This window comes from Clupea harengus, chromosome 13, assembly GCF_900700415.2.
Source record: "Clupea harengus chromosome 13, Ch_v2.0.2, whole genome shotgun sequence".
Taxonomy (NCBI): Eukaryota; Metazoa; Chordata; class Actinopteri; order Clupeiformes; family Clupeidae; genus Clupea; species Clupea harengus.
The window spans coordinates 16,005,414-16,031,354 of record NC_045164.1 but is presented as its reverse complement, the minus strand read 5'-3'; the positions used below and the strand labels follow the sequence as shown (position 1 = coordinate 16,031,354).

Genomic DNA, 25,941 nt, shown 5'->3' with positions numbered 1-25,941 from the left:
CTCGTAGCTTGAATATTCTCTCCCTTGTACGTCGCTTTGGACAAAAGCGTCTGTTAAATGACTAAATGTAAATGAAAATGTTAGTGGCCCCAGTAGATACTTCTGGTTCCTTCAGTACCATCCCCAGGTCAACTCTCTTCCTGTATGAGAAGTTTTCTGAGCTCCCTCTCCAGCTTTTTCTTGCTTTTCCGTTTACATATATTATACTTATTTAGAAAAGCAGTGCAACAGCCAGGTCAAAACTTTAATACGTACTGCACTAGATTGCGCATGCTGCAAAGAATTGTGAGTTTGCTGATGTTTGTACACTTGGAAACTACCCTAGCGTACTCACTACCTGGCTAAGCATAAGACTGTTTTACCTAAGCCATCCAGTACATGTATTTGATTTGTTTTGTTCACTGAACGTGACTCTTGGGACATTATTCTTTGGTAGTTGGCGTCGCCACACCATACAATGGTTATGGTTAGTTATGCTTCCCAGAGACATAGGGTCTTGCATGCATTACTAACTATTTCCCTCTTTTAACTTGGCATCGTAATCACAGATTACACATACATTGGCCTTGACGTACACGTATGTTCACTAATGTGCACACACATGCACGTGGGACTACGGTGACCGAACAAAGGAACACACGCATACATTCTTTCTGGTGCGCACCCAGCGCAAAATCTTGCGCGCGCACACACACACACACACACACAGTCCCCTTTACCCATTAGTTACATATCATGTGTTTTATTTCTGATCATTTTGTGAATAAATGCTTTGATTCTATACGCTGGTCTATTTAATGTTGCACAATAATGCCAACTTCTTCTATTTAGAACTCCTAAGACTTAACCTTTACTCACTATTAATAAGGTAACTTTGGTTGTAGTTAATCATTTAATTATTAATCAATGGCCTGTTACCCATTGTACCTACACTGATGTGAATAAGAAACTCAAAGTGCAGCTGATTCAAAGCTGCACTTCATCAAGGCTAGGTAGACGAGAGCTCAGGGAGCACTAGCCTGGACGATCTTCTTAAACACTGGAGATCATCAGAACTGTCCGAGCAACGAACAGCGGGCATGGAACGGGGTGTAAGTGCTTCAGTGAATGCGGAGCGTCAGAAGCATCATGTGAATCATCACCATGACCATGTGAATGCATACAAATTAAATGTGTCCACAGACATAGGCTGTACAGTATGATCATTTATTTATTGACCCTTAAGAACACTAAGTTGCAGAAACAATACTGCCTAAATAGGCTATTGGCCTAAGCAATAGTGGCCAGTATAGGCCTACCTAAACTGAACTTTTCCACTGAATCTTTAAATAGTAAGATTAAAACAAAGTAGAAATGTAAAAATGTTGTGAAAATCTTTCTGTGGCATTTAGTCCAGTGCTTCTGTGGCTTTCAGTGGTTCTTTAATGTCTTTAATGTGTGTCTTTTCAATGTTTGTCCATATATTAAAGCAATAATGATACAAAAAAAATAATCTTTATGGCCACATATTAAAATAAGAAAATTAAGACACTTTTCAGTCCTCCTTATGTGGTTGGGCATATTTTTCTGAAGATTGAATCTTTTCCAACAGTCGACGATTACTCATCAAGTAGGCATGAAAGTCCTTGCAGGTCGTGTGTTTGAAATTGTACTGGGTGCACATAATCCCCTTCAGTGAATCAACAGACAAGCAATTCCTCTCCTTGGACCATTGGGCTTGCATCAGTGAAAAAATTTGCTCGACATTTGCATTGTGAGCAGGTATGGCAAAAATAAACTGTGCCATCTTAAGCAGCTCTGAATGAAAATCATCACTTTTGGATCTTTCAAAGAATTTGGTCCACCTCTGGTGTGCTTGTAGATCACTGAAATCTCCATCACTGTTACTCTTCTCAATGAATTTCTTTAGATTGGTGACCTGATCAAAGCACTTTACATCATCAATTTCCACCCCCTTTTCAGCTAGGTGCCTGATACAGCCCTCTACATCATTCCAATCAGGTATCTCACTCAGATCCATCCACATGAAAGTGTAGAACTCCTCCATGGGCGCCATCCATCTCTCCAGATAACCAAGACACACACTGTACAGGCCCTGTACTTCAGCACTGAAATGGTCACACCTTTGACCAAATCCATCCTTCTGCTTTTGTGCCAGCATACCCTTGACTTTAAGAGGCATGAAGTTGTTTATCTTGCGTTCATGAAGCATGGTGTGGACCTTGTCTAGAATCTTCTTTACTTCCACAACTGAATTGTTCTCCCTCTCCATCTCCTGAATGTGCGACTGAAATACACACCTGAGTGAAAGCATTTGGCAGAGGTAAATCTCACTGAACTCATCTTCAAAAAACTTCCTGATCAGCATGGGTGGATTTTCCTGTGACAAAAAGAAAGCTTTCAAAGCTGGATACATCTGTAGCAATCTCTCAATTCCTGGGAATATTGACAGCCATCGTGTCTTGCTGTGAGAGAGGAGAGATCTGTATTCAACATCAGCAAACTCACAGTACTCCTTCAGACTCTCGGTGCGCACAGTGTAGATGTGGAAGTGTTGATACATTTTGAAGATGATGTTCTCAATGTCAACATCCAGTGTGTCTGCTCCTTGGTGAACACAATTGTTCAGTATGTGTGCTGGACAGCCCACGCCAATAAGAGACTTATTCTGTCAGGACTTTTTTAAGTTTGCAAAAACATTCCTCCCTTCCTCATGACGCCGGATTCCCCCAACGTTTGTATTGCCGTTGTCACCTGTAAATGCAATACATTTTGAAACTATCCCTTTCTTTTCCAGTGTTTCTTCGATGTATTGTGTAATAGTGTCAGCTGATTCATTTGGGGTGGTTTTCATTTCCAGTAATTTACTTTGCAGACCACCGTTCTTCCAATCAAAATACTGAATGAGCAGAGAGAATATTTTCACAGCTCCACGATTGCTGCCATCAGTAGACACGCCACAGTATGGAATTTCTTCAAGTGCTTCCAGAGCAACTTCAACAGAATGTGGGGCTATCACAGCATTAACAATTGCTTCTGTCTTAGTGTGAGCACTTTGAGCCGTCACCGAATCTGTGAAAACCTTTCTCAGTAAACCAGATGTGCAGTCCATTGATCTGTAGCTGTTGTGATGCGTTATTGAATGAAAAGCAAGGGTTCCCTCTGCAGCCGTAGTAGTGTCCGTTTTACTCACAAAATACTCTGCCACTTCACTCCATGAGCTCTCTCCCCTTGCTGCAGCCATAGTAGTAGTTTCTGTTTCACTCACAAAATACTCTGTCACTTCACACTTCACTCCCCTTGCTGCATCCATAGTAGCAGTGTCTGTTTTAATCACAAAATACTCTGCCACTTCACTCGATGAGCTCTCTCCACTTGCTGCAGTTTTATGTTTTGCAGAATTCACGTGAGCTTCCAGATCGCTGGCACCTTTATTTGCCACTGACACGTAAGTGCCTGCTCTGCATGTCATGCACTCAGCTTCCCATGCATCACGGCCGAGGCGACAACATGGGTATTTTTCTTTTAGCTTGTCCGTGAATTTACATTTACGTTTCGGCATGGCTGCAGATGCCGGGCGCCAGGTGCTGTTGTAAACAAAAGAATAGTGGAGACGGCACGGTGCTCAGTGTTTCCAGATTGGAAATGTCGAAATATCGTACCAAAGGCTCAAAATGATCGTATTTGGAGGATAATTATCGTACCTGGCAACACTGGTGCTGTTTGAAGAGAGAAGGTGGTGGGGATGGCGTAATAACTACTTTGTCCCGGACGATTTTGGAATCCCTGCCGGACGCATTTTTTAGGTCTCAAAAAGAGGACATATCCGGTCAAAGCGGACGTCCGGTCACCCTAATGTTTACAACAGCAGTGCGACAGTGACGGTAGCGTGGCTCAGTGTTGCCAGGTCCGCGGTTTTCCCGCGGAATTGGGCTACTTTTGAAGTGTTGCCGCGGGTTGAATTTTTTGTCCGCTGGTTCGGGTAGACCTATTTTGCATGCAAATTAGATGAATATCTTTAAATAAAAATCCATATTTTAAATTAAATCATTTATTTACACCCAAATCCTACCAGACTTAAGACCAGCATGTGCACAACATGGGACACGCCCACATATACACACGCACTGTGCGTATTATTAATGATAATATACTGTATCTAATTACACAAGGCCATTTTAGGACCTTGGTGAAAGAACTGTTTAGGGAAAACTGCTTTTAATGCTGGCATACTAAACATTTGGTGTTACTTTGTAGATATTACAATACATTTGGCAATGATAGCAATGCTGTTGGACTTTAAAAGCAGTGTATATGGTTTGGCAGGGGCATATTTTGATTTCTGACATTGGGCTGGTTTTTGGGCTGGTTTTGGGCTGGTTTTGATTGGCCATTGGGCTGGTTTTGCCACACAGACCTGGCAACCCTGGCGTGGCTGCAAGACACACATGGGGCGGAACCCATGAAGTTGAGGAACGATAAAGCTGTGTGTTTGTCATCTCTCTGAGTACTTTCAGTAAACGTCATCACTTGCTCAACAACCGTGTCCGCCTTGTTTGTCAAGTAAAATAATATTACAATCACCTAACGTTAAAAGCTGGTTCTAACGATATTCCTGTTGACTGTTAACTTAGCTAACTAATCAACTCTCCTCAATGATGCTAGCTGACGTTACTTAGCTAGCTAGCATAGCTCACTCAAAATTGTCCACAATGTTACCTAACAAGCTATAACGTTGCTGGTTACGTTTACATTTCTCTCTAGTGTAGAGCATTATTTCTGTTGCCATGCAAGCACTGGCATTTCCTTTAAACATATTGTTTTCCTTTGCAGCCTTACTACAATACTTTTACCAGAGTATGGCGAGTTGCTCCTATTACAGCAGTTAACCTCAAACCAGGCAAACAACTAAAACTATTTGGGAACACTGAGAACGAGGACACTGATTAAATGTATTTCCAGAATTCCCTTACTGTATAACCCAATGGAAAAAGTTTCTCTCAGAAGGAACAAATAAGGAAGCACTTGCCGAATTCCTGTATGTTGTATGGAAAAATGCAGACCTTACAATAGCGGGCAAAAACCTCTGCTTGCACATACAAATCAATGTCACTGTGTGACTGTTAAGGAGGGTGTACAGTCTGTGTTGTTGAAAGAAGACCTGCAGTGTGATCATGAAGAATGTGACACAAGGGTGTTTTTACATGCACAACATGCTGCACGGGAGCATAAAGCTGTCATTATCAAGAGCTCTGACACTGATGTGGCAGTCATTGCTGTAAGTGTGCAGACAGATTTGCCATGCAGTTTATATGTTTTCACAGGGACTGGCAACAGGACACGTATCATTGACATTACCAAGGTGTCATCAGCTCTCGGAACCAGTGTGTGTTCAGCCTTGATCGGAATTCACACATTCTCTGGATGTGACTCCACAAGTGCCTTTTATGGCAAAGGAAAAAGAAAGACATTTTCTGTTGCATGTGAGAAAGATGAGTACCTAAAGGCTTTTAAAAGTTTAGGTACTAACTTTAACTTGGAGCAGTCAACATTTGCACTTCTTTGCCAGTATGTATGCCACTTACAGTGCCCTCCACAATTATTGGCACCCCTAGTGAATATGAGCAAAACAGGCTATAAAAAAATATGTCTTTGCTGTTTATCCTCTTGGTCTTTCACTCAAAATATTCACAAAAATCTTACCTTTTCATTGAAGCAAAATTATTGGAAGAAAAAAAAACTGTTGACATTAAATAAATATTTTTCCCCAAAACATGTGTGCCACAATTATTGGCACCCCTAGAAAAATCTTATAATTAAAATCTAACTGAAGTATATTTCCAGTCATGTTTTACATTTTTAAGTTCACCTGTTTGATAAGGAACTCTTAAGAGGTCAACCATGACTTCTTGTTCCACTGGCGAACAAATATGAGGTGACACAGGCCAAATTCCATTAGTCATTCATCACTATGGGAAAGACCCAAGAACACAGTGACAATGTGCGACGGAAAGTTGTGGAGCTGCACAAATCAAGAAATGGACACAAGTAAATCTCTAAAGAGTTGAAAATACCCATTTCCACTATCATGGAAATAATTAAGTAGTTTAAAGCGACAGGAGATGTTAAGAATCAGCCTGGAAGAGGACCTATCTGTAAATTGACCCCACGCACCGTGAGGAGGATGGTTCGACTGGCAAAAGAATCTCCAAGGATCACAGCTGGAGAATTGCAGAGGTAAATTGAGTCTTGGGTTCAGAAACTCTCCAGAACTACCATCAGACGCCACCTCCATCACCACAAATTGTTTTGGAGGGTTGCCAGAAAAAAGCCTCTGCTGTCAATCAACAACAAACTAAAGAGCCTGCAGTTTGCCAAATGTAAGTCAGACTTTCAATGGGACCGAGTTATATGGTCAGATGAGACCAAAATAAAGCTTTTTGGCAACAAACATCAAAGGTGGGTTTGGCGTAGACAGAAAGATAGCCATACAGAAGAGACCCCCATACCCAATGTGAAGTATGGTGGCGGATCTTTGATGTTGTGGGGCTGTTTTGCTTCCAAAGGCCCTCGACATCTTGTTAGGAGACATGGTATCATGAACTCCATCAAATACCAGCAGATATTAAATGAAAACCTAACAGCCCCCTCTAGGAAGCTTAAAATGGGCCGTGGTTGGACCTTCCAGCAGGACAATGATCCGAAGCACACCTCAAAATCAACACAAAAATTGTTCACCGACCACGGAATAAAGGTTTTGCCATGGCCATCACAGTCCCCCGACCTAAACCCCATAGAAAATCTGTCGGAAGAGCTGAAGCCGAGTATACAAGCGTTGACCTAAGAATCTGAAGGATCTGGAGAGATACTGTATGTAGGAATGGTCTCAGATCCCGTGCCATGTGTTCACCAACCTCATCACACATTATAGGAGAAGACTCAGAGCTATTATCTTGGCAAAGGGAGGCTGCACAAAACATTAAATTAAGGGGTGCCAATAATTGTGGCACACATGTTTTGGGGAAAAATATTTAGTTAATGTCAACAGTTTTTTTTTCTTTCAATAGTTTTACTTCAATGAAAAGGCAAGATTTTTGTGAATAATTTGAGTGAAAGACCAAGAGGATAAACAGCAAAGACATATTTCTTTATAGCCTGTTTTGCTCATATTTACTAGGGGTGCCAATAATTGTGGAGGGCACTGTATATGATCAGCCAGCTGCCGATAATGTAAATGAAGCTAGGTACAAGGCTTTCTGTATAGCATCATCAGCCTTGCCAGAATTATGCATTCCCCCTACTGCTGATGCCCTCCATCAGCATTGCAAAAGGGCAAACTACTAGGCTGCAATAATGAGGTCCTGTCTCAAACTAAATAAAAGTACTCCATCACCTGCTGGATATGGTTGGCAAAGAGAGGATGGGACCTCACATCACCTGGATGACCAGAAACCCTGCCCCTGACTGCGGCTGCAAAGGTGCCTGTGAGACAGGCAGATGTTCCTGTTTTTCTGCAGGATTGTGTTGCACAGACTTATGTCGTTGCTGTAATTGTGCCAACACAAAAGAAACTGAGGAACTGGAAGATAACTGTCCTGACACTGACAGTAAGGACTGAGTGTCCTTAATCTGTTATTTCTTATTTAGTTGTGTACAGTTTTATATATCATATTTCATATTTTTCATAAAGATTGTTTTTATGGTTCATCAGTGTTGTTTTCATTTGTGAATGAATGAATGAATGAATGAATGAACGAACGAACAAATGGTCATTGGTAAAAGTACAATTACTGCCTTTTATTGATACAAGGAAGGAGGTTTATTTGTCACATACATAGAAATACTTACGTAAAGCATGTAGTGAAATTTCGTTTGGTGTTAAGCTTTTTCTGTGCGAGTGTGAAGAAAGAAAGATCAAGAAATATTTGTCATAAATAGCAAGATGGAGTATAAAGTGCAGTGTGTGTATAGTCCATGTGCAAGTGTGAAAAAAAGTGTAATTGCTGTTTATATAGTCATTGTGTGAGGATACGGAATGCTTGAGAAAAGAAGCTCCTTCTCAGTCTCTCTGTTCTGATCTTGTAGCAGCAGAGACGTTTGCCTGACCTCAGTGTTTAGAAAAGTCCATGGTCAGGATGTTAGGAGTCTTTTGCAGTACTTTGGGCCCTGGTACGTAGTCTTCTCTTGTAGGTCTGTAGGGAGAGGTGCTCTGATGATGCGGTACTGCAGTCACAGGCTGTACAGTTCCCATACCAAGTGACGATGCTGTCAGGACACACAGCTGATGGGTGCTGATGCTCTGAACTTCCTCAGCTGACGTAGGAAGTACAGTCTTTGCCTTGATTTCTTCAGTGTGTGCTGGGTGTTCACAGTCCATGTTAGATCGTCAGTAAGGTGTATTCCCAGGTATGTCAAACTTGATCTAAATGACTTAACATAAGCATAACATTATCGTATATTTGCCTCATTGTTCTTCTTGGACGCGGCTATGTATACAGCACTATTTAGAATCCATTTAGCCCACTTTTGAGGATGTTCCGGTGTTTTCCTCTTGATCGGTAACGTTGAATCTAACCACGGGAGCCGCCATCTTACCATTCTGTTGACAAAAAGCAGCTACCTTATTGGTGTAGAACGATCACGTGTGGAACCGTGCCACCACTTGCGACCAAGATCCTATTACGCTCTGGAGAAAGTAATTCTGCATAAAACATACACGCATCAAGAATCGACTGGAAATTCAGCGACAAACTTTTTTTTGGTAGGTTAGCACAACTCGTTCTTTTTTATGAGCTAAAGATTGTGTAGATGCGCGACTGTGGAGCAGGTTGAAACGAAAACAGTGTTCACATTGCGGCCTACAATGACAGAGCAGGCCATCCTACCCGAGAGTATAACTCACAGTGGTGAGTCAGAGCTTTACAATTTGTGATGAACCTCAAGGAAGCATGGTATGCTGTGTCAACCTTATGAAGACACTAAGCAGCGGTGTGCATATACAATAGATCACCATAGTCCAGCACAGATAAAAAAGTGGCAGCAACAAGTTGCTTGTTTACATTAAAATAAAAACCCAGTTTTAGCCTCAGCTTTTTTTTACTTTTCTGCTCTTACAAAGTATGCAGTAGGGAAAAGGGGATAATTTGATAAAATCAAATGGTGGAAAATAGTGGGTGGTTTCATCATAAACAGTTAATGAAAATTGTGAGTGATACACCATTGGGTAGTGAGTGTTTATCATTAACCCACTGAAGATTTGATGGGCATATTCACTTAGAGACAGATGATGCACTGAGGAACCTGATTATCTGATTGGTGGTTGGATGAGTGTGTCTCAGCTGAGTTTCTCTGTAGTCTGAGAGAGTTTGTCTTCCCTGTGCTCTCACTCTCTGTTCAACACTGAGACCCCTTCGGTTCCTGCCTCCAAAGATGACTTTAACATGGATTTTACTGGTCCTTACTGGGATTATCTGCACAGAGGCCAAGAGTGAGTATATTGACTTTTTATGTGCATAATGGGCTAACAAGGGTTTGGCATTGGGGATGCTTATGAAAGAAAATGCTTGTGAATGATATATTCCTGTGTGTGTATGATGATCGTATCATGACCCTACACTACGCAGTAGCACCAACTATAGTGTGTGCATCTGTGTCTTCCTCAGATGTTGAGGTGTCAGAGCCCAGTCTTGGTCCCTCAGTGTTCTGTGGAGTGGGTCTGACTCTGGGACTGCTGGGAGTGGCAACCGGAATATTCTTCTTCATCAAGGGGAACCAATGCAAGTGAAACGGGAACGGCAATCTTTGGTGGTTTTGTGTTCAGTCAGATAGCAGAAATGTACATCATACAAAGTCTGAAAGTCTGAAATTCTCTTTTTATGTGCCTCCACAAATATGATTTTTTGGAAGATCTCTTAATGAAAACTAACTCTTAAATAAAATGAAAGGGTTCACAATACCCTTTCTCTTAATCATTTGATACAAATGAGTTCTCTGTGTCTTTTTACTGTTTTTACGAAGCTTTGTGATACATTCTGCTTTGAAGGCATGATTGACACATACTTCATATACTGTATGAATGGCATGATTGACATACTTCATATACTGTATGAATAGTATGCTTGACATGACACTGTTTGGGGCCGCCTGGGACGAAGTCACTAAATGTCTCAACGCAAGTGTCTTTGGTATTCTGAGACAGAGTACAGTGTAAAAAGCGGTGCAGTGACCCTTTGTTCCTCTGGTGTGCACACAAAGGAATTAATTTAAATCAAATCCTGCCTCTGTTTGTATTAAATGTGTGTTTGTTTTGTATTATACCTTACTTAAAGGAATAAACAATTAATCAAAACATGCTTACAAAGGAAACACTTGATCAAAACATGTTTACAAAGAAAAGAACTGTTCTGCTAACTGCTCCCTCCTTTGATACAAACGCTCTGCTCACATGTCATCTCCTCCTAATGTGTCCTCTGAAATTTTTGCCATTGACGATTCATGCCAATATTGTGCACAACACAACATGCCACGAAGACAGGCCCTGCCATTCCTAGGGCTGTATAGTAATATGCCACCTGACCTGTCCATGCGTTTTAACAGGCCAAATGTTTGCTCAAGCACAAACCTGCGGGGTATTCCAAGTGACAAACCTGGGTTACTTAACTCAGAGAAAGTGGTAAACCTCCTAAAAGAAGAGCATTTGGCTTTGTTTTCCTAGGAGAATGAAGCCATAGAGCTCTTCTATTATTAGGTTTACCACTTACTCTGAGTGATTTTACATCAAGAAATGGCTTGGAGTTCCATGGTGCCTCACCGCCATAGGCCTCTACAGAGATGGTGTCCTCAAACGGGTCCTCACCAGTCATAGGCCTCTACAGAGATGGTGTCCTCAAACGGGTCCTCACCAGTCATAGGCCTCTACAGAGATGGTGTCCTCAAACGGGTCCTCACCAATCTCACAAAGGAGTTAGAGTGTGCAAATCCTGTGTCTTAGTGGTGAGCAAAAACACAGACCTTGGCAGCTGGACACAAATGGAGTCCAGCCAAAGCAGTAAAATAAGGTCTTCATCATCACGAGGCATGACACAGCACCTGCTCCTTCACTGATGCCCCTGACACAGCACCACTTTCTTCATCACGTGCAGCACACTACGAAAAGGAGTGAGGTATTTTAGCACACTTCTCTGCGTCAGCCAGACAAGCCTTTTTCTCTTTTTGCGTCTCCTTTTCTGCACCACTAGCTGTGGGTTTGTGTTGGCCCTGCATGCTTGGCCCTTGTTATACAGTTGTGATGGCAAAAGCCCTCACTAGTTTGCACTAGCTGTGTCGCTGCAGCTAATGTGATCTATTGAATATCTGTATAAGCTATATAGTGTCTAAAGGGTTAGGAAAGGCCTAGGCCAATGTCTCACCGTGCAATTATTGGGTTTCTATTGGTTTATAGATTTAACTTTATTGTCATGATCTAGAGTACAGGTACAAAGACAATTAAATACAGACAGCATTTAATCAGAATTGCAATATTTTTTATTTATTTATTAATTTATTTGTTTATTTATTATTATAGTATACATGTACAAATAGTGCAATGATAGAGTAAGCTATATGTATATAAATATAAGCTATAGATATACGTTTTAGGAATTCCAGACATCGTTCTTAATTTATACAAAAGATGCATAGAGACAGAAGCAATGGTTCTCTTTGAAGATCTTTATCCAACCCGCAGGCAGGGTGATCAGTCCTCTCTGGTGTTGGAGCAGGAGTGAGGCCAAGAATACAGGAAATAGTATAGCTCTTCACCCTAACACAATCTCCCATGGCCTGGGTGTTTCAACCAATGAGAGTGTTGGTAAATTACATTAATTTGGCACGGTGGCTCAGGTGCCAGCTGCCGCCTCACAGCAAGAAGGTCATGGGTTCGATTCCCGCATGGGGCGCTGTTGGCTCTGGGGGGCAGGTCCTCCTCGGACCTCAGGTGGGCTATCTCCCGTGCCTTTCTGTGTGGAGTTTTTATGTTCTCCCCATGTTCACAAGGGGTTTCCTCCGCTAAGAACCCCAACAGAAAAACATGCAAAAAGAACAGAACACTCTCCTGTCCGTCCCTGACCAAGACGGACGGTGCTCTTGGTCCCCGGGCGCTGAGAAGCTGCCCACTGCTCCTGGAGGGTCCTGGAGGAAGGACGTCCCGGGATGGGAAAAAAGCAGAGGGACCCTTTCTCTAGGGTTAGTTAGTGAGGTTAAATTGACATCAGCTAGATAGCTATCTATCATTTAATGCAAATGGAACTCACATGGTTTAAAGTCAATTAAAAGTGTCCTTAGTTAGCTAGCATAACAACTGGACAACCATAGCAACTAGCAAACACTGTTTGCTGCATAGTCTGAAGCAATGTTTAATTTCTCAAAATCAGCTCACCAATAAAAGCCAGTCTTGGGTTCAAAGTGATCACAACCATTTGTTGATGATGTTAAATTATTTCACAGAGACATTAAACAATCCTGCAAGAAATAATGGGACATCAATGGAGCAAGGGCTTAACATTGATATCTGATATCGTATGTTAAAGATTAAAGGGGGAGAAGTACCCCCTCCCCCTTGACCTTCTTCAGTGGATGCAATTTCCACTGCATCCGTGTCAGAAGATTATCATTTATGGTTCTAGACAGGGGATCGATTAATGATCAGACTTAAACGTTTAGCGACCTCTGTGAAGTTAGCATGAAATTAGACATTCATTTAGTGTCCATTCCCACACAACACCATAACACGTAATAAATGGTTATCACTGTGAGTGAGAATGAGATATTTTTGTGTGTGTTTGTGATTGTGTGTGTGTGCGTGTGTCTGCATGACATAACGCTAAATAAACAGCAGTTAATACACGGGCGCAGTCAAAACACGGGTGTGCTTTATACGGTGCGGTTAATAGTCTGGACAATACGGTAGTTAAAGGCGAATTTTATCCTATTTAAATCAAGTTCTGCATAGAAACTACTGACCATCTATCTGCTAAACACAGATTGGTCCATTTCCTCATGTGTCTCTCCTACTTTACGCTCACTTTTATCTCACTATCTTCCTCATAACTCCCTCAGACCGTGACAGAATGTCTACATCACAGCACCTCATTTCTGCGGTGATCATCATCTCCACTCTTTTGGGAGTGGGTAAGTCATTTATTTCTGTACACGTTTACATGGCATGTCAGTATACGACAAGATGTCAGTACTTTTTTACACGACAGGTTTGATTTGTTTGACTGCCTGTGTATGTCACTCCCTCAAACCATCCATTGTCTACTGAAGCCTAATTTTATCCATAGCCTGGATATGGTTGTGGTTGTGGTATTTAGCAGACATTTTTGTCCAAAGCAACTTACAAAACATTTAAATGTGATAATTATTCAGGCCCAAACAAAAACAGGAGTTACAGGAGAGATATATTGATTACAGTGTTTTCATCTGCAGAAGGATCTAAAGGATATTACACCTCCATAGTGGATCAGTGTCACTACAGCTCGGGCCTGAGTGATCTGGAGTACATTAGGTCTTACTGGTTTAACAAGGCTGAATTCATACAGTTCAACAGCACTGTGGGAAAGTATGTGGGATACAGTGAGTTTGGAGTGCATACTGCAGAGACCTTGAACCAGGATCCAGCAATTCTGGCACAGACGCGGGCTCAGAAGGACAGAGTGTGCAAACCCAATGCCCAGACTGAAATTAATGCCATACTGACAAAGAAAGGTGAGTAAAGAGTCAAATGAAGCCACTAAGAAAGGGAAATCAGTTTACACACACCATGCTCGTCAGACTGGGTTAAAGGGGACATTTTCTTTTTGTTGTCTTTAGTTAAACTGTCTCCAGACCTACCATGAATATCATAGAAAGAACAGAAATATATATACTATTAACATTTGTATTCTACATTTTCTTACATCTATTTACATTGTGTTCATTTGGTGTACTAGAGATTCGTCTGATGTATCTAATGAATGAGAAAATTGCAAAATCCTCATATTTCATGACTTTTGTAGGGGTGGAAGGTTACAAGGAGTACAAAAAGTGTTGTTTAATGTATTAGTGTGGATGTTTTTTTTATATATATAAATGTAATCCTAACTGTCCAGAGTAAATGTAAAGTGATCATGACTTTTCACTCAATGTACTCAATGTACTCAATGTACAATGTCAATGCACTTAATTCATTTTATTAGTGAACATTTATTAGTACACATTTTCTCACAGTTTAAAGTATAAACTAACTTAAGTAGTTTTCAAATTCATTGCTGCTATTTCTAAATTACAACTGACCACTGAAAAAATACCAAAAGGACACATGATGTTACCAAACGATCCTCAACACACATGATGTAAACACCATAACACCAGGAACATTATTTAATTCCCTGTGTGCGCATTAACCATGTCTTGCAGTTCAGCCTGTGGTAAGGCTGAGATTGGAGGAGGCCTCCATCGGTGGTCAGCCTGCCGTGCTGGTGTGCAGCGCATACGACTTCTACCCAAAGATGATCCGCGTGACCTGGCACAGAGATGGCCAGGAGGTGACCGGTGATGTGATATATAGTGAGGAGCTGGCGGATGGAGACTGGTACTACCAGATCCACTCCCACCTGGAGTTCACCCCCAAAGCTGGAGAGAAGATCTCATGTGTGGTGGAGCACACCAGCCTCAGAGACCCTCTGGAGATCACCTGGGGTGAGAACTGTGGTGTAAAATCATGTCTGATTCAGAGCAAATACATATACTTACTACATGTACCATGTTTTTCATAGTTTTATTCAGGTAAGACTGCTCCCATTTAAACTGCTTTCATAGGGTTGAAATGCTGTTTTGGTAGCAGTGTCTCTACGTTCAGGCACTGATTATACATGTTTGTGTGATTGCATCACACTGCGTGCCGTGACCTTTTCACAGACCCCTCCATGCCTGAGCCTGAGAGGAAGAAGATTGCCATTGGAGCTGCAGCACTGGTGCTGGGGTTAATCGTCTTTGCTGCTGGGTTCATCTACTACAAGAGAAAGTGCAGAGGTCTGTAGTGTGCATGACCAACAACCAACATGCATCCAACAGTCAGGAAAGAATATGCTAACCAATTATACTGCATAATGGATGACCACAGTAGTTGTGTGAGCTCAGACATTTATGACTTAAAGACACGTATACGTTTTTTAGTGTTACGTTCATATGGTGTGTCATTTTGTAGAAAATGTATTCACAGCACTGGTGAAATGGACCATATCATGGATTTTTGTCATATCACCAGTGTTTTGTATGATGGTCTGATTTGTATTCTTATTTTTTCAACAGGGTGGATCTTGGCACCCAAGAGCTGCATGGACCAGAGTCTTGATATGTATGCACATCATAAGAATATAGATAGCTATTTCCTCTGGCTGTTAAAGTCTTACAGATCTGTCACAGTACACTGTGATTCAACCAAGACACCTATCAAGAAATCAATCATGAATACTGGGGATAGTAATCATCAAGATTGCTAGCTGTTTTTTGCTGCCTTTTCCCCTCAAACTTGCTTTAGATATGTGAATTATGTACACCCTTGTCTCAAGACCAACATATAGTTGTTGTTTTGTTGTAGAGGAAGGACAGATTGACATTGTCCCCGGTTAATAAACCTGAAGTAAAAATGATTAAAAAAATAATTTAAAAAGAGTTTTAATATGTATTTTCTTTTGTGTATCAATCTGTCATGGGCTGTGTCTCATACCGCGCCCTTGCGCACTTCAAACACTGACTTTCAGTGCGTAGGGCGTTCACACTGACAGAACCAGCAGAATTCAGGGCACTGAAAGTACCCAGATTGCGCACTGCAAACGGTCAAAAAATGCAGTGTGAAACGATGGACCCTTCTCGCCTTAAACGGGCGCCATCTTGGCTACGTAGCGGAAGAGGAGGAGCCCTTTCTGCAGCTTTTCAGTTTGGAAAGTTGGCTGACTGACCCATCGCAAATCACTTAAACCATTATTGCTGGTTACAATAACTGTGTTATCGGATAGTACAGTGTCTATTTCTTGGTAACTTTTGAAAAATCTTATCGAGAAAACGCCAAAAACAGGACCGTCAGCGGAGTTTGGTCCGCCATCTTTGTTTAAAATGTCCAGTTGGCCAGAGGGAGCTGGCGCACAGATTTATGGGTAAAAGAGACAACACTAATCAGCGACAGAACGCACTACAGATGTAAGTGCTTAGTGTGCACTACGCACTGTATTGCAGTGTACTTCATAAAGTACTCGTTTTGAGACAAGGCCATGGTGTCGCTGGGGATAATAGGGTTATTCTTCCCTCCCAAATGCAACTGGAGGGTTTATAGAACTGCCTAGTTTCAATATTGTTACTTCGGCCCCCTCTGCAGGATTATTGCAGTGCCTGCAAATACATAATTTCCTTTCAAATTCAGTGTGTAAGGTGAGAGAGAGAACTGAAGATATTCATATCTAATGAGAGACTTATGGACCTAGGTCACAAAAGACACATACCGGGCAGGTTGTGTGGTGTGCAATCGCAGCTGGTCAGGAAACGGTGTGTGGGGGTCATGAGAGGTAAAGAAAACATTTGTCCGTGTGTGTGTGTGTGTGTCTGACATTTTAAAAATGTCTACTAAATGAACCTAGTTATGTATTTCCACATTAAATGCAAGGTGTGGTTGTTCAACAGCAGCAGAGGATCAGTAACAGTGACTGCACAGATCAGACATCATGGGAGTGAAAGCAGTACACTGGAAATGTTGACCAAATTGTGTTGGACAAACCATACAAAAACACACATACAGTATATCGATGAATAGGGACACATGACATTACTAAAGTCACTCAACATCTGCTAGGACGGGTCCACACCACATCACATCCATATGCAACCTCTGCATCTCCAAAACACAGCTGCTTTTTTGTTCATCAATACAATTTGTCTTTATATGGTTGAATATTTGGTAAAACAAATTATGTGTGCACGTGTGTGGTTTGAAGATAGACGGATGATGACCGCAGTATTATTAGGCTACAGGGAAACTATGACCGTTAAACATTTGGCCTTGGCGTTTTTTCTTCATTTTTCTCCATTGTGTAATTCAAAATCAATTACTAAAGTTTGACCTTTATTTTGAAAAACGAATGGCGGTCATATTTGAATTTCCGTCGCGGGCTACACGCTGGGACTAGTTGACAGCATAAACACTGCGTCCTCACTTGGAGTTGTGCAGGTATAGTTTCTTCCCTCTTTATTCTGCAGTAGTTGCTGGCTAATCAAACCAACCAGGCAGTGCAATGCTATGCAGTATATTCAGTGATTAAACCTATCGTTTAATGTTAGATGTTCAAAGACACCGTGTAGTTTATGTTACATTCCTTGTAAGGTAAGCTAACGTCAAAGACGGTTACGTAGCCTGTGTCGTTCATTGCAAAACATTAGCTTCAACAATTATGCAGTAATGAAATATCCGTACATATTGTGTCCATTTGTGTCAGCGCAAGGACTGAAGACAGCATTATGACAATTGTATTAATATTACAACAGTATTATGTCTGAAAATGGTTAATTATGGTCCCAATCAATTGCAACGTCTCACTTTACTTTCTAGAAAAGAGCAGTCGATGGAGTATGGGACAGAAAGAGTTGTTGCGCTGGTCGATATGGACTGCTTTTATGTACAGGTAGAACAACGGATCAACCCAGAATTGAAGAATAAGCCGTGTGTTGTGGCTCAGTACAAGACATGGAAGGGAGGCGGGTGAGATACTAACTTCCATTTTTGATTGCGGTGCATGTCCTGTTGCATACCATAACTAGGGTTGGACGATATGCCCTACAATGCTTCACTTCGAAGCAACACTAGGCAACAATTTTTCTGAGCAACTACTTTTGGTATCATCTTAAAATTAATTTGGATGGTATATGGTCATGTGAAGGACAGATAAGCCGTCATTGCTATACACAATGTAGAAAAATGTAAGAAAAGTCTTCAGCAACAGTATCGGCAAAAGACGCTGGTTAGTTAGCAAGGTTTTATCAGTTGGTGCTTTTTAGGTAGATAGCTCGCTAGTACGTATTAGACCAAAACTTCATGATGCTGCTTTAAAGTAACACCATCCTCAAATTCAGATAAACACCTATGTTTCCCCCGCTAGCCACCTATGTTTCCCCCGCTAGCCACCTAGGATATGCCCTATGTAGTTCTGTGTACCGGGCTGGAACACCCTGCAAAAATGGAAGAAAAGCTTTCACATGCATTGTCAGCTCTACTGCCAAAATACACCAGTTAGTGTGTTGGCATGCTTCTATCAGTGTCAGCTGGGCTGTTGGTGGTGTTTGCAAGGTTTTTGCATGCCTTTTAGGTAATTAGCCTACTAGTTTTGGAACGGAACTATTTGAGCAGTGTTGCTGCACACTTACATAACCGGTTCTTGTTAGAACTTATTGTTCTTATTAGATAATTGTAACAACATGCCCACTGATGTATTGTAGCCTTCTCTCCCGCTGTCCTGTCATTTTGATCTTTTCCTGTGAAATTCTTATATTTTTAATCTCTCATGAAGTTAGGCCTTAGACCAACCTACACTTACTCTCCAATCTCCCTAATAATCCAAGTCCAATTGTGACAGGTAAGGGTAAAAAGGTAAAAACATTTTTTTCCCAGTATCAGTTGGAAAGTGCCTGAACAACATCGCTCAGCAACATTACTCAAAAAGTTACCCAGTGTATCACCTTTAGAATGGTTAAACTCATAGAATGCTATGATTCTATTTGACCTGTTAACAGGTAAACTCTTAAAGGGCTGGGTTGAAAACGACTATGGGTGGGTTATCCTAAGGGGGCCTAGAGACGGTTGATGAAATACGGCCTGTCACAAGAAATCACCTTGCCAGCCTAGTCTGCTGGCAGCAGTCATCACTGTGTAAACAACAGCAAAGGTGAACTTTTTTGTCATGGCGCGAATTTCTTCAAGATCAACCATTCAAACCAATGAAAACATCAATAACCAACAGGAATAAATAGCTTGAAATAAAATATTAGTAAATTATTCTGCATCCAACATGGGAATTTTCTCCTTTTTTTTTTTCTTTTCTCGATAACAGCGCACACCCGTCACAGCTCTACTCATACATGGTGACTATAACAACCATACAGCAATGAGTGCTGACAGCCGACCAGGCTGGCCACACACACACACGCACACACACACACACGACACACATGACACAACCATACAGCAATGAGTGCTGTCAGCAGACCAGGCTGGCCAGGCGATTTCTTGCCACAGGCAGTTTTGTCTTAATTGCCCACCCAGACAAAGTTGGACTTGCTTTTTGACAAGGAAACCTTTGCTGTAGTCTGCTTTCTAAAGGAAACCTTTGCTATAGTCTGCTTTCTAAAGGCCTCTTACAGTATGGGCAGCATGGTGTCATGGCCTTACAATGAGAATTTTGTTATGCTGCCATATTTTCAAAACTGCTGTGAAAATCTGTGCCATAAAGGCTATTAGGGGCCAGAGTCTGCATAGCAAAATGTGTCTGGAGCAAGATTTACACTTGAGTTCTGTCCAGAGCCCACACTTGCCTGTTTGATTGAGTCCTCTCCATTAGAGCTTGAAGTATTGAAACCATAGTTACACATGTGAGTGTGAGTAAAACAAATGTCATTACTTGGTGAACATGATTCATGGCTTATCCAAAGGAAAGAAAAGGAGAGTTATCAACTTAAAGAGCATCTGGTCTCTTAAGGTCTCATCTTCGCTTTCTTGACAGTTCATTTCTATGAGATAATGTGTGCTAGCTACATAGTTAGTGGGCTAAATAGCTAGCTAGGTTGTATTATGTCCACAAAAGGGATGTCTAATGGCTGTTATGTCATTTAAAAAATATACTTATTTATTTATGGGTTTTTTAGCCTTTATTTGGATAGGACAGTGAAGTATTTTGGACAGGGAGTGAGGAGGAGTGAAGAGGTGGGGAAGAGGATAGGGAAACAACAGCAGGACGGAATCGAACCTGTGTCCCAGCGGGCATTGTAGGGTTTAAGAAGCCACATACTTGTTTCGGAACAACAACAGCAATAGCCCCAACCTCTTTTCTTATCGCCGTCATAAGATAAGAATTGTTTTGCCATAATTTTGCAGTTTCATATCATTAGTTTTAGCCTAGCCCTAACCATAACCCACATTATGACTGAACATTTTGTTTACTTTTGAAGCTTCATCTTAAAATCCATTTCTGCCTTTTTCACTCTTGTTCAGAATCATTGCGGTGAGTTATGAAGCGAGAGCACATGGGGTCACCAAAAACATGTGGGCAGATGATGCCAAAAAATTATGTCCAGACCTCCAGGTGGCAAGAGTGAGGGAGTCTCACGGGAAGGCAGATCTTACTCCGTGAGTTTTTCAGCTTCTTGGCTTCTTCTATACGTTGTCATGGTAACCCATTTCTGTATGTGAGAACATTTTGCCAAGTCTTGTTATTGTTCCTATTGTTATTTGAACATGCTTAACTAAACAGCGTATACCTCCTACACATCATTTTTAGGTAACTGCATGCAATGAGCTTATCATGCCATTTGTAGATGTAAAATGATTGCCAGTTTACATGCAAGTGAAGAAATACACTCTCTTTGCTCTGTGTGGGTGTCACGGGGTCTGGAGATGGTGTAACGGACTGAATTAGTAAGGTAATATCCAGGCATACTTCTGTGGTTCCATGGATGCAGAATGATAGCCTGTGAATGCTATCCCTCACGTGTAGCATAGATCGAGTTTTTCTACCAACAAGTCAGGTGTGACGTGCCTCACGCAACGTCACATGTGACACGTCCTCTGAGAACTTCTTACGGTACATCCCGCAAACCTGTTTTTTGATAGTTTTTGTTGTTTGTTTGATAAACAGCAGTGTAGATTGGCTATATAGATTCATGCTTTATGGAAAAAAAATGTTTTACTGGGAGGCTGGAAGGTTCTCATATGCGCTTCAGTGCATTTAAATGTCTAAATGGGAAACACAATTCTCAGTGCATGCCGCGCTGCATAGGGTTCTGATGCTTGCCTCCAGTAGAAAAGGAACGAAACACAGCACGTTGCTTCTCTTGCATGTATGATGCCTGTTATTCAATGTCGATTTCCAGGAAGCTTATTTCTTTATTACAAAATGATCTCCAGCTACAGGGAAGCAAGTGTGGAGGTCATTGAGGTGATGTCCCGCTTTGCTGTGATTGAGAGGGCCAGTATTGATGAAGCCTACATGGACCTTACAGCCAGTGTAAAGCAGCGCCTTAGGAACATGGAAGATCAACAGATTGAGCCACACCTCCTGACCGCCACCTTTATTCAGGGATATCCCCAGGCCACCACCAGCCAGGAGGAGACAGAACACGCTGCATTAGATAAAGGTCTGTCTTGAGAGTGACTACCACAATATTACAACTTTTCTTGGTGTCATGGCAGTTAAAAAAATCTGTGATCAAATACCTGTAACACAGTCCAACGAATGAGATATTATTTTGTATGTATTCATATGTCTGTACAGTACCAGTCAAAAGTTTGGACACACCTTCTCATTTTTTGAGAAGTTTTTTCTTTACTTTTATTATTTTCTACATGGTAGATAACACTTTTTTTGTTTAGTACATCATTCCATATGTGTTCTTTCATAGTTTAAATGTCTTCAGTATTACTCTACCATGTAGAACATAATAAAAGTAAAGAAAACACTTTTGACTGGTACTGTATATAAACCCATAGTCACATCTAGTCATATATATCTGTAGTTAACGGAACTGAACAAAAGTGCATCAAGTATAGTCACTCACTTCTTAGGGCGTAGTTCTTTAGTTGGTGTGTTTGATGGCTCTTGCTGCCCCACAGATGCGCTCAGATCACAGGGCCTTGGCCAGTGGCTGGCCTCCCTGCCCCCAACAACGCAGACGGACAGTGCAGAGCTGCAGCTGGCTGTGGGTGCTATCATTGTAGAAGAGATGAGAGCTGCAGTTGAGCAGTGCACTGGCTTTCAGTGCTCAGCGGGCATATCCCACAACAAGGTTGGTCTCATTGTTAGCAGTCTGCCTGCTAATTAAACATCAACATTGACCTCTTAAAAAAAATGAGGTCCTTGTATAATTAATATGAAGCATGGGTCCTTTTCTGTCTTTCTCTCTCAGGTCCTGTCCAAGCTTGTTTGTGGCCTGAACAAACCCAACCGCCAAACAGTACTTCCCCTCAGCTCAGTTACCCAACTCTTCAGCAGTCTCCCCATCAGCAAAATGTGAGTTCTGCATCCTTTTGTTCGTGTATCTCACGTTTGTACATAGTAAACTGTCATTATACAGTACTGCCTGTTGATGGTGTAGCCTTGGCTTTGTTCATCCTCATAGTCGCAATCTCGGAGGCAAACTGGGAGCCTCCATCACAGAGACTCTGGAAGTGGAGAACATCGGAGAGCTGACAAAGTTCACTCAGGGCCACCTGGCTCAGCACTTTGGACTGAAACATGGGTAAGGCCTTTTGAGAGTTAAATCACAAGTTGACAACAAATACTTGAACTTAAGTCATGTTATTTATCAACATTTTGCCCATTCTTATGTATCTATGATATTTGAATGCCACCTGTTTCTTCTGTAGTCAGTGGCTTTATGACCTGTTTCCTCTGTAGTCAGTGGCTTTATAACCTGTTTCCTCTGTAGTCAGTGGCTTTATGACCTGTGCAGAGGGGTCGATTTTGAGCCCGTGAAGCCTAGACACCTGCCTAAATCCATCGGCTGCAGCAAAAACTTTCAAGGAAAGACGTCTCTCGCCACCAAAGAGCAGGTAGCATTCTGCTAATATCTAATTTACAAATTCCATTAAATGTGCAAATTCCATGAATTAGGATAATACAGAAGGACACGTTTACCATATCCACTGGACTTTTCACTAGGTTCAGCACTGGCTTCAACAGCTAGCTTTGGAATTGGAGGAAAGACTGATCAAAGATAGGGAGATGGTGAGGGAAAATGACTGACTGGCAATTTTTTGTATTACCTGAACCAATAGAAATACCTTGTTTGAGTCATGTTTTTTTTTCTTCCCACAGAACGGACGTGTGGCTAAGCTTCTGACTGTGGGAGTGAAGCAGGCCGGAGAAACAACACCTAGCAGTTTCTCTCGATGCTGTGCTTTGGCACGATATGAAGCAAACAAGATCTCCACTGATAGTTTTGCAATAATTAAGAGCCTGAATAGTGCTGGAAACCACCAGCAAGCCTGGTAGGTAACATGAAAGTACACTCTAAATGGTGCTCAGCATCTTGAGTACTTTAAAAACCTTGCAGTAATACGTCATTGACTTGCAACCTGTTTGGTTCTATTTGGTTTTCCTCAGGTCCCCTCCCCTCACCCTGCTCCACCTCTCTGCCAGTAAGTTCAGTGATGCTCCCACAGCTTCATCTGGGGGAATCGGCACTTTTTTTAGCAGTGAGGTCATTTCCTCCCAGAAACTTTCATCCTTCAGTCCATCTGCTGGTTTAGCAAGACAACCAACACCAAAGAGACCAGGAATGATCGAGTCCTTCTTTCAGAATGCCTCAAAGAAGAGAAAGGAAGACCATGTTGAACTTTCAGAGGAGGGTGAAAATGAACTGAAAGACAGTGGAGAGGAGGAAAAAAGTTGCTCTGAAAGCAATGCCTCCACCTCATCTAGCTTGCAAGGAGGAATATCTTCTTTTTTTCAGAAGAAACAAGTCCCCACTTCTGCCACCACCACAGCTGATGGTTCTAGTGTTGTGACTGGCCAGGCAGTGGATTCTTCTCAGAGTCATGAACATGTTATTACTCAATCTGATAAAAAGACATATGTGCATACCAGTGATAGCCTGTGTGGTGTTCCAGAACATTCCTCTCTTCCTGAGGCTGCTCTGAGCTTCTCCACAGAAGACTATTTAACTTGTGATCGCTGTGGCCAGGCAGTGCTGGCTTGGGAGATGCCAGAGCACACAGACTACCATTTTGCACAAGATTTACAGAACTCCTTTTCCTCCCCCTTACCTTCTCCTTCCTCATCCAATCAGATCCCAGCTAACCGGTCCAAAACTCATGCTGGTCCTAGGTCTAAGACATCACCGGCCTCCTGTAGTAGAACTCTCAGCAGTGGCCCCTTAAGACCTCAGGCCAAAAAGCCAAAGACAGTGGGCACTGTTGTTACTCTCGATTCCTTCTTCAAAAAGAGTTAGACTTGACCTAATATTGATGCAGGCCTGGTATTTCCTTCCTCATTATCTGCCTGTGATTAAATGAAAGTCCGATATAGTTCCACCAACTGACTCCGAAACATCTCCACAGCCTTGTCCCATGCTGACTCAATCTCACCAACCACTTCTGTCATAATGTTTGCTCAGTTCAGATAAACGGCTGTTGATCTATACCTTCATAAGATTGGTCTATATGCACGATGGCCTTTCGACTTGGTGACTTTTCTGATAAATAGGAACAATTCCATGACGCCACAGAGTACCAGTCTGAAGACATTCCTGTTTACAAACGACAAGCAGCAGGGTTCTACTCTTGTAGATTTTTTTAATACTGAAAACTGAAAATTAAAGCGCAAAGGAAAAGTATATTATTTTCTACAACAATTGTCGTTATCATTGCTTATTTGCACAAGTTGCATATCTGTAGTGGCAATAACCCTGTTCCTTCTGCCTATTGTTGTTACCACTTGGAGAGCGCGGGTGTAGACTCGCAGCCAGTGCCTTTGAATTAATCCAAAATCACATTCCGGTTGTGTTTCTGAACTTTTTATTGCAACGAAAATAATCATGATACATAAATATAGAGATTGTGTGTGTGTGGGTTTTTCTCTTTAAGTTTGCGTATCTATTCAGTCAGGACTATGGTTATGCCGAGGCTCCCAGTTGAGTAGGCCATAGCTGCGTAGACCTGGGCTGAGCTGACTGAGCTGGCTGAGGTCAATGATGGTATGGCTCGATCACTCGCCAACCCCCTTTTATAGGACGGCACCCTCACCACCTGCAGAGGGTGCACACCTGCCAACACAAATATATATTAAATCAATCCAATTTCAATCATGAAAATGAGATTAGTTTAGATTCAACTGTATTGTCATTGCACAGAGTACAAGTACTGAGACAACGAAAGGCAGTTTAGCATCTAACCAGAAGTGCAAACAAGCAGTAAAGTGCAGAGTATGTACATATGTATAGTGGTAATATATGAATAAATAAGATATATGGGGCATTCTACTCTTCAAAGTGCGGTCCCACAACAAGAAAAACTATTTAACAAAACAATTAAGTATTCAGACATAGATATTTACTAAGAATATGTTATGGTCTATTTAAACCCATGGCATTAAATGAGATAGTGATAAGCTAAATATATACAGTACAAAATCATCATTTATAGGGTACTTTCTATTGGGAAGTAGCTGTCCCAAACCCTGACATTTAAAATTCTGTAAATAACACTTAAAACTATTTTTAGATATTGTTCAATGGTGTAATTTCAAAGATATTTATGATTAAGTTTAAACAGAAGTTCGAAGATTTAGATTTATTGTGGGTTTAATTTTTAAATAAAAAAACTATACTCAAAAAAACTTTTGAGTATAGTTTTTTTATTTAAAAATTAAACCCACAATAAATCTAAATCTTCGAACTTCTGTTTAAACTTAATCATAAATATCTTTGAAATTACACCATAATACTCATGTCCCCAGTTTTCATGTCACTACCGAAACACAAGAGTTTTAGTCCATTGGCTAAGCCTGGTTTTTAGCCACACCCCTGCATTTTTAGACCAGGCAGTGACACTGCATCCCTGTCCCTCATGGCTGAATGGTAAGTAGCTAAATCCCATACTTTTGATATAAATGTGTTCCAAAGTCTGAAAATCGGCATGTAACCTTAAGAATTGTCACTACCGAACAC

The 25,941-nt window shown here is 41.4% G+C and overlaps 2 protein-coding genes across 4 annotated transcripts; both read left to right on the top strand.

The window, feature by feature from the left end:
* The first annotated feature begins 13,065 nt into the window (after positions 1–13,065).
* On the top strand, positions 13,066–15,693 carry LOC105894522 (rano class II histocompatibility antigen, A beta chain-like). 2 transcript variants are annotated; one of them, XM_031578692.1, is made up of 5 exons: positions 13,066–13,167; positions 13,468–13,746; positions 14,437–14,718; positions 14,938–15,051; positions 15,331–15,693. In XM_031578692.1, the coding sequence occupies exons 1-5, from the start codon at positions 13,107–13,109 to the stop codon at positions 15,519–15,521; spliced, it is 927 nt and encodes a 308-aa protein (XP_031434552.1). In that variant the 5' UTR covers positions 13,066–13,106; the 3' UTR covers positions 15,522–15,693. The 2 variants fall into 2 exon arrangements, with proteins under 2 accessions (XP_031434552.1, XP_031434551.1); XM_031578691.1 differs by having other exon boundaries at positions 13,092–13,167; positions 13,453–13,746.
* A 1,452-nt stretch (positions 15,694–17,145) lies between these two features.
* polh (polymerase (DNA directed), eta) lies at positions 17,146–24,835 on the top strand. Of its 2 annotated transcripts, none has more exons than XM_012821042.2 (11): positions 17,146–17,239; positions 17,618–17,767; positions 20,270–20,404; positions 21,182–21,411; positions 21,887–22,059; positions 22,180–22,283; positions 22,393–22,512; positions 22,702–22,825; positions 22,935–23,000; positions 23,091–23,263; positions 23,379–24,835. In XM_012821042.2, exons 2-11 carry the CDS (start codon positions 17,631–17,633, stop codon positions 24,223–24,225), a joined length of 2,109 nt encoding a protein of 702 aa, XP_012676496.2. In that variant the 5' UTR covers positions 17,146–17,239; positions 17,618–17,630; the 3' UTR covers positions 24,226–24,835. The 2 variants fall into 2 exon arrangements, with proteins under 2 accessions (XP_012676496.2, XP_031435118.1); XM_031579258.1 differs by lacking the exon at positions 17,146–17,239 and adding an exon at positions 17,250–17,392.
* Positions 24,836–25,941: the final 1,106 nt, after the last annotated feature.